Raw genomic sequence first — 12,175 nt, forward strand, 5'->3', positions numbered from 1 at the left:
GGAGTATTTTGGGCCAACGAAGTTGAAAATAACCATATCGGTAATCCTATTGTAAATCCAGGTAATGACAAAGTAGCCATATAAGGAGGACCAACATTTCCAAAGTAAGGAAAAGTACTAGCATTCTCATTAGGAGGGGTTCCTAGGTTGATAAATTCCGGAACATTTGCCATTATATTCAACTTCAGTGAATTTTATTAACAATTTTAAACTAAAATTAACAATTCACAATTTACACCTAACAATTAAAATTCACAATTCACACCTATGGTCTCTAAAAGTAAAAACAAACAAATTAACACGCGCTATCAAATCTAGGAGTCAAACCACACACAAACAGTAAGCTCTCCGGACCGAAAACACTAGTTGGTGATTAAGCCCAACCTCGCAGAATCCAGTACAGAAATAGTGGGTGGAACAGTTACCCCGGCAACCTGCTTAATGAATAGACTGGACCAAGTTCCTCCACTTTAATCGTCTCGAGTGAAGTGAACCCCCCAGAAAATCCAAGTGAGTATAGCCGACGTCTGCTCCAGGTACAGTGGGATCTTCCCTCCATCGTCACCTTGGGTAGAATCCTAAAGATTATGGTCACTAAGGTTACCAACGGCCACAAGTACACCTGGGGGAACAGTCTAAACTCCGACAGCACGCAAGGGCAGAGTAGCAAGCTCAATCCCCTTACCGGCTCCTTGACAGTAATCCAAGGTTTACCGATAAGTGACCCCTGGCTCCTCGACAATGGTTAATCCGAGGTTTACCGTTTGTAATACGTACTGTCTGGCGTCGTTCCCAACGAGGGAGGATGGATCCCCTCACTGGTTCGGACACGAGCTCGTGCTTCTCCTTTAAGAGGAGCTTTCCCAGAGTGTAAATGTAACAATTGGATTTGATTCTATCACAAGATCAACTACTTGTTTGGTTTTACTGTCTTGGAGAGTTAAGTACTCACCTACTCCAAGACACTAGCCTAAGCTATGTTGGTGCTTCAGAGCCCTAGAAATGTAAAAATTACTAGATGAATTTTAATTAAGCGCTGTGTTATTAAGGCTGTTATTACTCAAATGGGTAAATGGAGATGAAACCAATGATGTTATGACCCGACTCAACTGAATGCAATCGAATATGATAATGTAGTCGTTTCAATTCGATGAATCCTAAGTAAAATAAGGAGAGAGTTTCCATTCACTTCCAACAATGCAAAAAATTGATCACTAAGAGAAAATATAACAAATTCTCTAATGCACTAATTTCATCAAGAAAAACTAATGCAAATCAATTCCAAACCATTTTTTTTTATTTTTATTTTTGTGTAAATTCAAATCAAAGAAAACTGATCTAAATCTACGATTGATTTTTCAGAATGTAAACTATGCAATTGTAATCTAAGCACAATTCACTTGAAAAGTATGCAAAGGTAATCTATGCACATTTTTCATTCATATTCCGAAAATGAGAATTCTAATTATGCAAATGTGATCTATGCAAGAGAATTCTCAAACACAAGACGATTCTAATGTGATCTAAGAACCAATCAAGTGCAAGTCGAGAAAATTGGGTGAGAGTTCCAAAGATCAAAAAATAAAAACACTCAAAGGCGATTAACACTCATACACAATTTAGCCCCCCCGGCGAATGAGGGGGAAATGTTTTTGCAAAAACGAAAGCAAAAAGATGCAAAATTGTGAAAGGACTGAGAGAAACCTCCAAGTAATGACCAAAGGAAATCAAATCAAGAATTTCTCAAAAAAGAGATTCAAAACACCCAATTGATGAAAGCTTAAAGCAGGAATGCCAATGAAACAAGCTTAGGTGAAGATTTATGGCAGGTAACTAGTGGATCTGGGCAGTAAAAACTAAGAAAAAGCAAAATCTAAGAGCAAAAAATGCAAAAATTGGAATTTTCTCAAATTTTAGCAGGGGACGCAGGCAACCCATTAAGACAGGTGCGGGCCCGCACTGTGCACACAGCGACAGTGCGTCCAGGGACGCACTGTGCAATACTCAGAGGGTGCGTCCTACTGGAAAATTCAAGAAAAACTAAAATGAAACTAATCCTAAGCTAACCCACCCAGAGACAAGGTCACAGAGCCAAAACCAGAAAAATAAACCAATTTTCTCAAAGCAAAGTTCACACAAAAGAAAAGACTCTTCTCATCAATGGAATCTATCCCCAACGGAGTCGCCAATTTGTCACACGGAATCTGTCAAGGGTGCGGACATAACTGACCTTCCTAGAAGTCTAAGACATTCTAATGACAAACAAAACAAACTGGAGCTATCCTCCTCTAAACATACATTATGATATGAGAAATCAAGTGTTTCGTTCTTACCTTTGTCCAAACGCTGTTGTAGAAGTCCAAGCTTTGTTGATCTGGATGAGCTCCTCATTTTCTCCAAAACCTGCAATCACCTACAGTCAAACAATTAAATAGCACCTGATTATAACATAAAACAAAGCATATTCAACACATAGACCAAGGAATACATGAAATAACCCATTAACAACAAGTTATTGAGAAGAATGGACCAATTTGCATTAAAGGTAATCAAAAGGAAACATTGCAACCTGAGCCTTGGTGTTGTACAAGCTCCTTCCAGGGTCCACAAGAGTCTTCCTCTACTTTGACAAAGCTCACCCACCTCCAAATAGAACAAGTAAAGATGACAATCTCTCCTCACAAGCTTCTAAATGGGAGTCCTAATTCCTGCAGCATTTACCCTTAGAAATCTATAGCTTTCAACCCTTTTCCTTCTGGCTCAATGCCTCTTTTTATAGTGCTCAAGAGGAAGTTAATCAGGTCCACCATCAATGGGATAGTCCCCTCTTTGGATGGGATCACTCCCTTATTGATGGGATAAGTTCCTCTTTGATAGGAGTGCATGAACCATCTGGAGGCGCTCAATACACATCCAAGAATCTTCTAGAATGCTCTAGAAATGACCACAAGTAAGTTTTTAAAGATAAAACTTGCGCATTTTAACCTTTTCAGAGGGACGCACCTGCCCCTTTAGATACAGAGCGTCCTTGGACGCAGACCTTATGAACAAAAGGTGCGTACCCGCAGGCAAGGCTTGAGAGAACCTGCGTACCCAGAGATAAACATATTTTATAAGGACTTTCTCTCTTTCTTGGAGTTTGACATGAATAGCAGAGGCATAAGACTTGCTCAAAAGGGTAGTATGACTGTTGATAGAGCCATACCGACTGTAAATAGCCATGGTGACATTTTTTAGTGTAACATACCCCTCTCCAAGGCCTGCTATATTTTGTGGTAACAATCCCGATGGCAGTGTTGCGATACACATAATTCCACCCCAATCCCACACTATTCGTTCTTGCACACATATGTTATGTTTCGGCCAACCCTTGACCAAAACCATTGGTAATGTGAACCCCCCAACAGTGGTTTCGAATTTGGCCATCAATTAATCTTTAGTAGGGAACCACTTGTCCTCTGGTACCCAAATTTTAACATTGTGGTGACAGTGGGCCATTACCCCATTGTTGTCTCTTTAGCAATAGCCTTGTAGGATACCCCTCTCCAAGGCCTGCTATATTTTGTGGTAACAATCCCGATGGCAGTGTTGCGATACACATAATTCCACCCCAATCCCACACTATTCGTTCTTGCACACATATGTTATGTTTCGGCCAACCCTTGACCAAAACCATTGGTAACGTGAACCCCCCAACAATGGTTTCGAATTTGGCCATCAATTAATCTTTAGTCATTGATTAGAGACGGGCAATTTGGCACTAATCCCAATCGCCCCCATGTTCATTAAACTTGAACACGAGGGGGGCTCCTCAATAGATCTTGACCGTCAATCTCTAGGTTTCTCTCCACTTAATCCTGTTGAAAGCCCAATGGCTCGGAGACTCGCAAGCTCGGTAACGAAGAATGTAACTAGTGTTGGTCTTCGTAATTGTATTTGTCAAGAAGAAAATTTATTGTAAAAGAAAAATATTATTGAAGTATGGGTTTCATGCTCCATTTATTCTCTAGGTCATAGCCTCCATTAAAGGCTTCTACGTTTTGTCAAGAGTCAAGAGAGTCATTGTCACATTAATTAGATTCTTCTTCAACTTTTGTATCATGTAAAGAAATTTATTTTTGAGTCAAAAGTCATTTTGTCCCTCCTCACCAAGTCGACCCTGTCTTAGAGAAGTCGGTCCTATTGGAGGCAATTCAACCTCATGAAAGTAGTATAAATAGAGGGAGCTCGATTCATTTGGAGATGCACTCACACAAGTTCGATCTTCATTAAGAAGACCTACTCAAGGAAAGAAGAAATTTTTTTGGGCATCTCTCTCACACATGTGAAGTCTGCTAGGGTTTTTAGACTGAAGCTCGAGGTCAAAATTTCTGAATTAATTGTAGGTCTGAAATTTTGAACCTGGAGCTCGAAATTCTGGATTGAAGCATTTGAAGAGATGATACTTGGAAACTTTGGCATAGATCATTTACTAGAAGGAAGGGTTAACTTGGTGATTGGAGGAGGTCTATGTCTAGGTCTAAAGGGTCTTGGATTGGCTCATATTGATTTACTAGTGGAAGAGATGGGCTAGGTTTCCCCTAGATAGGGGTTTTTCCCTGGCTAAGTGCCTACATCTTGTGCCCCTTGTTGTGATCTTCATTGTTTGGATGGAAATTATAAATTGAATGAAGAACTAATAAGAAGAAAAGAGTAATGACGAGAAAATGTCAAAGTCTAAGAGAAATCTACCTAAAGAACCTAATCCATATGATGCCCTAGATTTCTCAACAATGTCATCTCGACATTGGGTTCTCGACCTTCCCTATACTCCAACTTCATTTGGAAAATGCCAAGATCCGAGCTCTGAGAGTATGGTTCCACCATTGGATCAGCCCACGTTGTTATCGGTCACATTCCTAGGTATCACAACACTTCAACCAGGTGACCTGATAGACAGACCTAGCACGAGACAGATATCTCAGCATCACTAGACACGAATATTCCCATATGCCGGTTCATTACTCATTTGTAGGAATTTGAGGTTCAAAATACTAGTAGTGGCAATGGTCGGTCTCCCCTTTTTTCATATCACTCTATAAGTTTTAGTGCGAGGGTAAGAACACCAAATTTTAGTGGTCTATGGTACATGGGCCCGAGGCCTTGAAACATCAAATCTCTAAGTACGAACAAACAAGGGTGCAAGATTCCTTAGCATTTTTAATGCATCAGTTCTGAAGTCGAAAGAAGGCAAGTCGTAATATCAAACATACACAATGGCTATACTGTGCAAGAGGATAATGCATCAGTCACTCCAATGCCATTGACTTATTGCTGACTGGTTAGAGATACTCAAAGAGATGTGTTTATTAATTCAACAGAGCGCAAGCATACTAGCTTGATAACAATACATGAGGAATTGCAGATCCTCTAGTAAACAATATATGTCAAGTGAGCCAATAAGCCATTGCATTCCACATCCATGTCAATCAAAATGAATGAGCATGAACATATTGTGTATCACATCAACCATGAATGAGACATCGGAAAGCATAGTCTGGTCATCTATCAAAGTCATGACATAAGACATCATAAAAATCATGAACATAATAGTGATTTTCACCATTTAGGCATTCAATAACATCCAAGAATATACAAGAGCTCATACATATTATAGACATATGTAATTCGTGGAACATCACAGTTCATAACTCTATATATCAATTTATTTGACTTATCTATGTAGAGATGGTTGGAAACTAAAGGAGGGACTTCAACTTTTCCCCAGCCATAGCCCAGCTACACTGCAACTTTATTACAGTTGACAACTCCCGAGCCAGATCCAAAGTTTGAGTAGATGCTTACTTAGCGAAAATTCATACCAGGCTTGGTAGGCGCTCAAGAGATGGAGTCCAGGTTGTTTCTCAACTGCTCTCCAGCAGTAAACACTACAGCGACTCACTTCTTTAAGTCCAATCATAGGAATTCACCTGAGTTCCAGATGGGGCATTGCTTATTCCTGGAGCTCGAGTCCATTGTCCAGGTGATATTTCAGCTGTCTTTTCATAGCAAGCACCACAGTGGTCTGCAATCCACTGTCTAGGTGGTTAAGAGCTCTCTCAAGCAAGCACCACAGTGACCTAAATAGCCCTGTCCAGGTGGTTAACAACTATACAACCAACACCACAATGATTTGGCCATCCCCTAAGCCTCCCATTGACCAATCAAGCTTTGACACACACAGTATAGTGGCCTCAAAACATCAATACAGGGAATAACACCCCACTTTCAGAGCACAGGGCTCAATCACAACTCTAGCATTGCTCCATGCCTCCATGCCCAGCATCCGAGGAAGTCTCTCTCTAGTGCTGTCCTCCTTTCACCAGCGTTTGTTTCCGCTGCTTCCCATCATGTTTTTCCTCCGTTCTTTATGCTTTCCTTGTGTCTCTTCATGTACCTATGAGAGTGCTGACCCCTCTTCTTCCACCTCGCTAAGGAAATAATACTTTGGGCACTTCCCCCTGTCCAATCACATCTCTTGCATCTGTCAAGCAGTGGTTTGATCGATTATGCCACCTCCTCCATCTTCGAGGGTGAGGACACCATCCTCCACTTCTCCATTCTCCCTCAGACTTGGATCTGTGGGTCCATCTCTTCAGGCTAGCATTCCATTTTGTTTATTATTTTCAAGAAAATAATTTAATACTTAAATTGTTTATAGGATTTTTCCCAGCCAACCATGACTTCCATGCTGGCTGTCACGGTTCTGTTCACATATACAAAAACAGGGGTAAAAAGGCAGGACTATTACATTCGATCATGGTAGAACTCTGCTCATGCTTGAAATTTCTACAGGATTCTGACCAGATTTGTGACTGAAAAGAGGATCCTTTTGCTACAAGATTACCTTCTTTCAAGAAACTCAACTAAAGACAAAGAAAGTTTGGAATGAACTAGTTAGACATGAATGCAAGGGCCAAGGTTCAAGATGGAAATCCTTATTCAGCTTGAATTGATGATTAATGAGAATATAGTTTCTTAAGGAAACCAGCTATCAATTGGCATTCTATGATATACTCAGAATAACGTTGGATTAAAAGATGCTTTTTTTGAACGTTTGATTATTTTTCCATCTCTAGTAATATTTCCCCGTTAACTGCTGTGGAATGAACCTTCTTTTGGCATTTTGGGACATAACGAGTGGTGTTCTTGGTTATCTGATTTTCAAAAATAAAAAAAATGAAATTTAGTTAATTGTATGTTTGGAAATTTTTTATTCTGTGTCATGTACACAACACTATAGTGCTGCTTAGCTTTTGGAAGATTTTATGTTGAGATGTTCGCATACTGTTGTACACAGGAAAAGCTGACTTTTTATTCATTGTTTAGATAGGTATATTTTGTCTGCCAGCATCAGCGGTTATTCCTTTTCACGATCATCCTGGAATGACAGTTCTTAGCAAGCTTCTTTTTGGATCTATGTACATCAAAGCTTATGATTGGGTTGACCCCATCAATACAGAAACAAATTGTAAACCCTCTTAGCTATAATTCCTTTTTCTACGCTGCTATTTTATATTTTAAATTGGAGATCGATATGTCTGTTGTATGTTTTGGAGTGTGCTAGTTTTAGCCATGAAAGTGATCCTGTATATTAATCCTCTCCTTGAGAACCCTTGGTTTTTTCATCAGCTTTTTTGATGTATCTCAGCTAGAGGAAAGAAAGCTGCTCTCATTAATTCTCGAAGAAAAATTAACTAGTATTATGTTGGTTATTTTGTGCAGTAAGGCTAGCAAGGTTGAAGGTTGATAACGTCTTTACATCTCCTTGTGACACATCTGTGTTGTATCCAACATCGGGAGGCAATATACATTCATTCCGAGCAGTTACATCTTGTGCAGTGCTTGATGTCCTTGGTCCTCCATATTCAGATACAGAGGGAAGGAATTGCACTTACTATCGTGAATACCCATACTCAAGTCTTTCTGGTAACTTAATCTGCTGTTCCATATTTCCAAAGGATTTGTCATGTCGCTGTATAGGTTTCTGCAAACTATTGAATTGGGTAATATTCTGGTATCTCTGTGGCTAGCACAAATTAATTGATACGTCAGTGCATTTGCAACTTTGCAGATGATGGAAATACAATACCTGATGATGATGATCAAGGTTGTGCATGGTTGGAGGAGATAGAAAAGCCAGAAGACTTTATCGTCAGGGGAGCACCATATAAAGGTCCACAAATTGAAGCTTGATAAGTTGTGCCTGTGGCCATTCTCTATTACTGGAAAGATTATTCTCGTTTCTCATGCCTAATCTGACCACTTTAGTCGCTGTAAATACTACGTCTGAAAGGTACAAACATCATTATCTACTTTGGTCAGGCTCACATTCTGCAGACTATAGAATTTGTAAGCTGAAATTGATTGACACAATAGTGTGATAATTTAATAATGGATTGTATATTTTAAACCTCGTTAATGTTACGTAATCTGAAGTGAACTGTTGCAAATAGGGGCGCAGCAATTTTGGTTGAAAATTCAAAGTGCAGTATGCCTGGATAGTCGATGTTAACAACCTGACTGCTGCAATCTTTTCATCATAAACTGAAATTTATCTGAGATTTTGGAGGCTTAGATGGTTTGAATTTTGCAGGATATTGTTGTCTTTCTTCTACATTCTATACTCAAATTCAAGGTTTTTGGACCATTCATATGAGAGTGCAAATTATTGTTTTGTAAACAAATTCAAGCTAACTTAGAGGCAATTCGTTTTGACTTAACAAGGTTGCACAGGACGGTGGGATGAAAATATTGGCAAGAATATTGGAATAGGTCATTATCAGTTTTGCAACCATTACGCCTAGAGGCATGTAGGAAAAGATAAAGCTTGCATGTGGGAGAAGACAAAGTGTTCTCCCATAGGTGGGGATTTAATTTAAGGTTGGTAAGTGGAATAGTTGTTGAATCCACATAACAAAAGTCAAATGGAGGTTTCCTGGGATCACAAGCCATATCTTTCCTCTTCTATTGACTTTTTTAATGATCTGGCTATGATGAAAATGTTCATTTTCATCCATACCCATCTTCCTCCACTTTGTTAGACTGAACTGCAATTAGGAGGGACCTTAAGTAAACTCTTGTAAAAGCTAATGCATGTGCCATCAAATGCAGCCTTATTCCAGTCTTATTATCTTCCAGTTTGAGAGCATTATTAATTCAAATCGGATAGTCCAAAATGACTGTCCAGTTGACCAGATTCATTCCAATCAGAAGCTTCAATCCCAGCACTGCAAACATTGAGATTTCCTCTGATCACAAACCATATCTTTCCTCTTCTGTTGACTTTTTTTTTTATGATCTGGCTATGCTGAGAAGACTCATTTTCATCCATACCCATCTTCCTCTCTGTCAAACTGAATTGCAATTGGCAGGGACTGTAAGTAAACTCTTATAGAATTAATGCATGTGCCATGAAATGCATCCTTAATCGAATCGGATCATTCTCCAATTTGAGGTCATTATTCATTCAAATTGGATATGTTCAAAATGATTGACTGGTTGACCAGATTTGGCCCAATCAGCAATAATCATTAATCCTAACACTGCAAACATCGAGCCCAACGAGGTCTTTTACAATTGAGTTTGTTTTCATTAAAATCAAAGTTCTCTAGTTCTTTGGCTGTTAGATATAGCTCTTAATTATTGCAAGGGAAAATACAAGTGCGTTGAATTGTAAAACTCGAGTGTCCTTTTCCTGCAAACAGTTAACCTACCTCCATAAAAAATAACTCTTTTTGTCCAAGACATTTGAGAATTCTGAGTCGGTTGTTACTGCAAAGTATTTAAGTGCATGCTATTATTAAGGCTATGAGCTAGTTGAGGCATTGTTTTTGTTAGGGTTACATGCAAAGAGCATATGCTATGATGGGTGTGTGAAGTACATCTCTAGTGACAGTGCCTTTGATTTTGGTTATATTAATATAAATTGAAGAGTCCTTGAGTAGCAGTTATCAAATCAGAAATTCACTTGGACAGACTTAGACATGATTGATATTACTTTCAAACCACTAGTATAGAAGCCTGAAGTCACTGAATTGTTAACAAGTACATTCATTTGCAGTAGTGAGTTGGCCATGGGTTTTAGCACCTCCATGTTGCAGGTCATTTCACATAATGGTTGCATAGACGAGATGCCAGTAGGTTTGATGCAGGTTAGCAAATTAGAGATTCTGTATTCATATTTGATGATAAAATTTAAGGTTCATAGGTAAGCAAATTGCATGAATCCTCTTGTTCTTTTTCTCACATTTTTGGGAATTTGACGTGAAGATCTCAAGACAGTGGGAATCTTCTTCCGTTTTCTATATCCTGAGTAGGACACAGTCGAGAAAGTTTTACCCATTCCTTAGTTAACAAGTACGTTGGTTTGCAGTAGTGAGTTGGCCATGGGTTTTAGCACCTTCGTGTTGCAGGTCATTTCACATAATGTTTGCATAGAGCAGATGCCAGTAGGTTTTAAGCAGGTGAGCAAATTAGAGATTCTGTACTCATTCTTGGTGATAAAATTTAAGGTTCACAGGTAAGCAAGTTGCATGAATCCTGTTGTTCTTTCTCTCACTTTTTTGGGAATTTGACTTGAAGATCGCAAGAAAGTGGAGATCTTCTTCCATTCTCTAAATCCTGAGTACGACAGTTTTATCCATCTCTTAGTTACTGTCTAGCTCATTTCCGATTAGAAGGGCTCGATGTCATGATCTAGTTTTCATTAGTAGAATTTATCAGTGTAAGGAGAGATTCTTTTCCTTCTTTACTGAAGAGCTGGCACTTAATTGTTAATTTTGATAATTTTGTGGATCCCATAAGATATGTGGAAAGGTAAGCGAAGAAGAGAGAAAACAAAGAAATTGTTCAACAGATAGATCTCTTCTATTACATTTTAAGATTATACTTCATTACATTTACATACTGGAGACCTAAATCTGTTTGCCCCACCAAGATGGTAAAGTATCCCTGACAAATTAAAGTAGGTTGCATATGTAGCACTTCTATTAATTATGCTTTTGCATGTTATTAATTAATATTTTAGTATTTGCCATGTTGTCACCATTGCTGCAGATTTTCCAGCAGACAATTTATAGGCAGGTTTTGGGAGACTTTAAACTTGCATAAGCATTTTGTCTGCTAACTATGAATAATCGATAGCTGTATATATAGAACTATGTTTCTGGCCATTGATTGCGACTCAATTAGTTCACAATATTACCATAGTTTACTAGATGTTTCTTCATAGTTTTTGTACCAAGCTTGGAGGTATCTTACCTCCTCTCTTAATGTGTATGCTTAATATGGTTTCTGGTAATCTGTGGATATCAATACAAGATCCATGTTGTGAACACAGGGTCAATTTTGTCATTGAAGCTGTTTGTTAGATGCACATCTTCTTAAATGATTGCTGCCCTGCATTACAAATCTTGTCTCTAGTTTATTGCATTCACCATAACCAATTTGCCTAATCTTTGAAAAACATACCAAGAATTGGACCTTCACCTTGTTTCTTTGAACAAAATGAACAAAATGTGGACCACAAAAGTGCACATAAAAGAGGTTATGAGTTTCCAAGTATATGCCATGTGCTTTACAACCTCTATTTACTTGAACAAGTGCAAGCAAATGCATGTGAAAGTAACTGATTTTCAATTTGGTCTTGGACTGATTTAAAGTGCTGAGCATGTGATAGGGTCATAATATAAACAGCAAACGTTTCTGGTCATCTGTGGATATCAATTCAAGATCCATGTTGTGAACATAGTCTGAATTTTGTCATTGAAGCTGTTTGTTAGATGCACATCTTCTTACATGATTGCTGCCCTGCATTTCAAATGTTGTCTCTAGTTTCTTGCATTCACCATAACTAATTTTCCTAATCTTTAAAAAACATACCAACAATTGGACCTTCACCTTGTTTCTTCAAACAAAATGTGGGCCACAAAAGTGCACATAAAAGAGGTTATGAGTTTCCAAGTATAGGCCATGTGCTTTACAACCTCTATTTACTTGAACAAGTGCAAGCAAATGCACGTGAAAGTAACTGATTTTCAATTTGGTCTTGGACTGATTTAAAATGGTGAGCATGTGATAGGGTCGTAATATAAACAGAAAACGTTTCTGGTCATCTGTGGATATCAATACAAGA

At 38.6% G+C, this 12,175-nt stretch overlaps 1 protein-coding gene across 1 annotated transcript in view; it reads left to right on the forward strand.

Moving 5' to 3' along the window:
- LOC149232059 (plant cysteine oxidase 2-like) overlaps window positions 1-8,616 on the forward strand; it is an 87,954-nt gene extending 79,338 nt beyond the window's left edge. The window contains exons 3-5 of the mRNA XM_089379342.1: window positions 7,369-7,510; window positions 7,765-7,968; window positions 8,114-8,616. Of these exons, the coding sequence (XP_089235468.1) occupies window positions 7,369-7,510; window positions 7,765-7,968; window positions 8,114-8,235 (468 nt within the window). The 3' untranslated portion in view covers window positions 8,236-8,616. The remainder of the gene's footprint in view (window positions 1-7,368; window positions 7,511-7,764; window positions 7,969-8,113) is intronic.
- Window positions 8,617-12,175: the final 3,559 nt, after the last annotated feature.

This window comes from Pinus tabuliformis, chromosome J, assembly GCF_031772625.1.
Source record: "Pinus tabuliformis cultivar Carrire ecotype Pingquan chromosome J, CPIR1, whole genome shotgun sequence".
NCBI lineage: Eukaryota > Viridiplantae > Streptophyta > Pinopsida > Pinales > Pinaceae > Pinus > Pinus tabuliformis.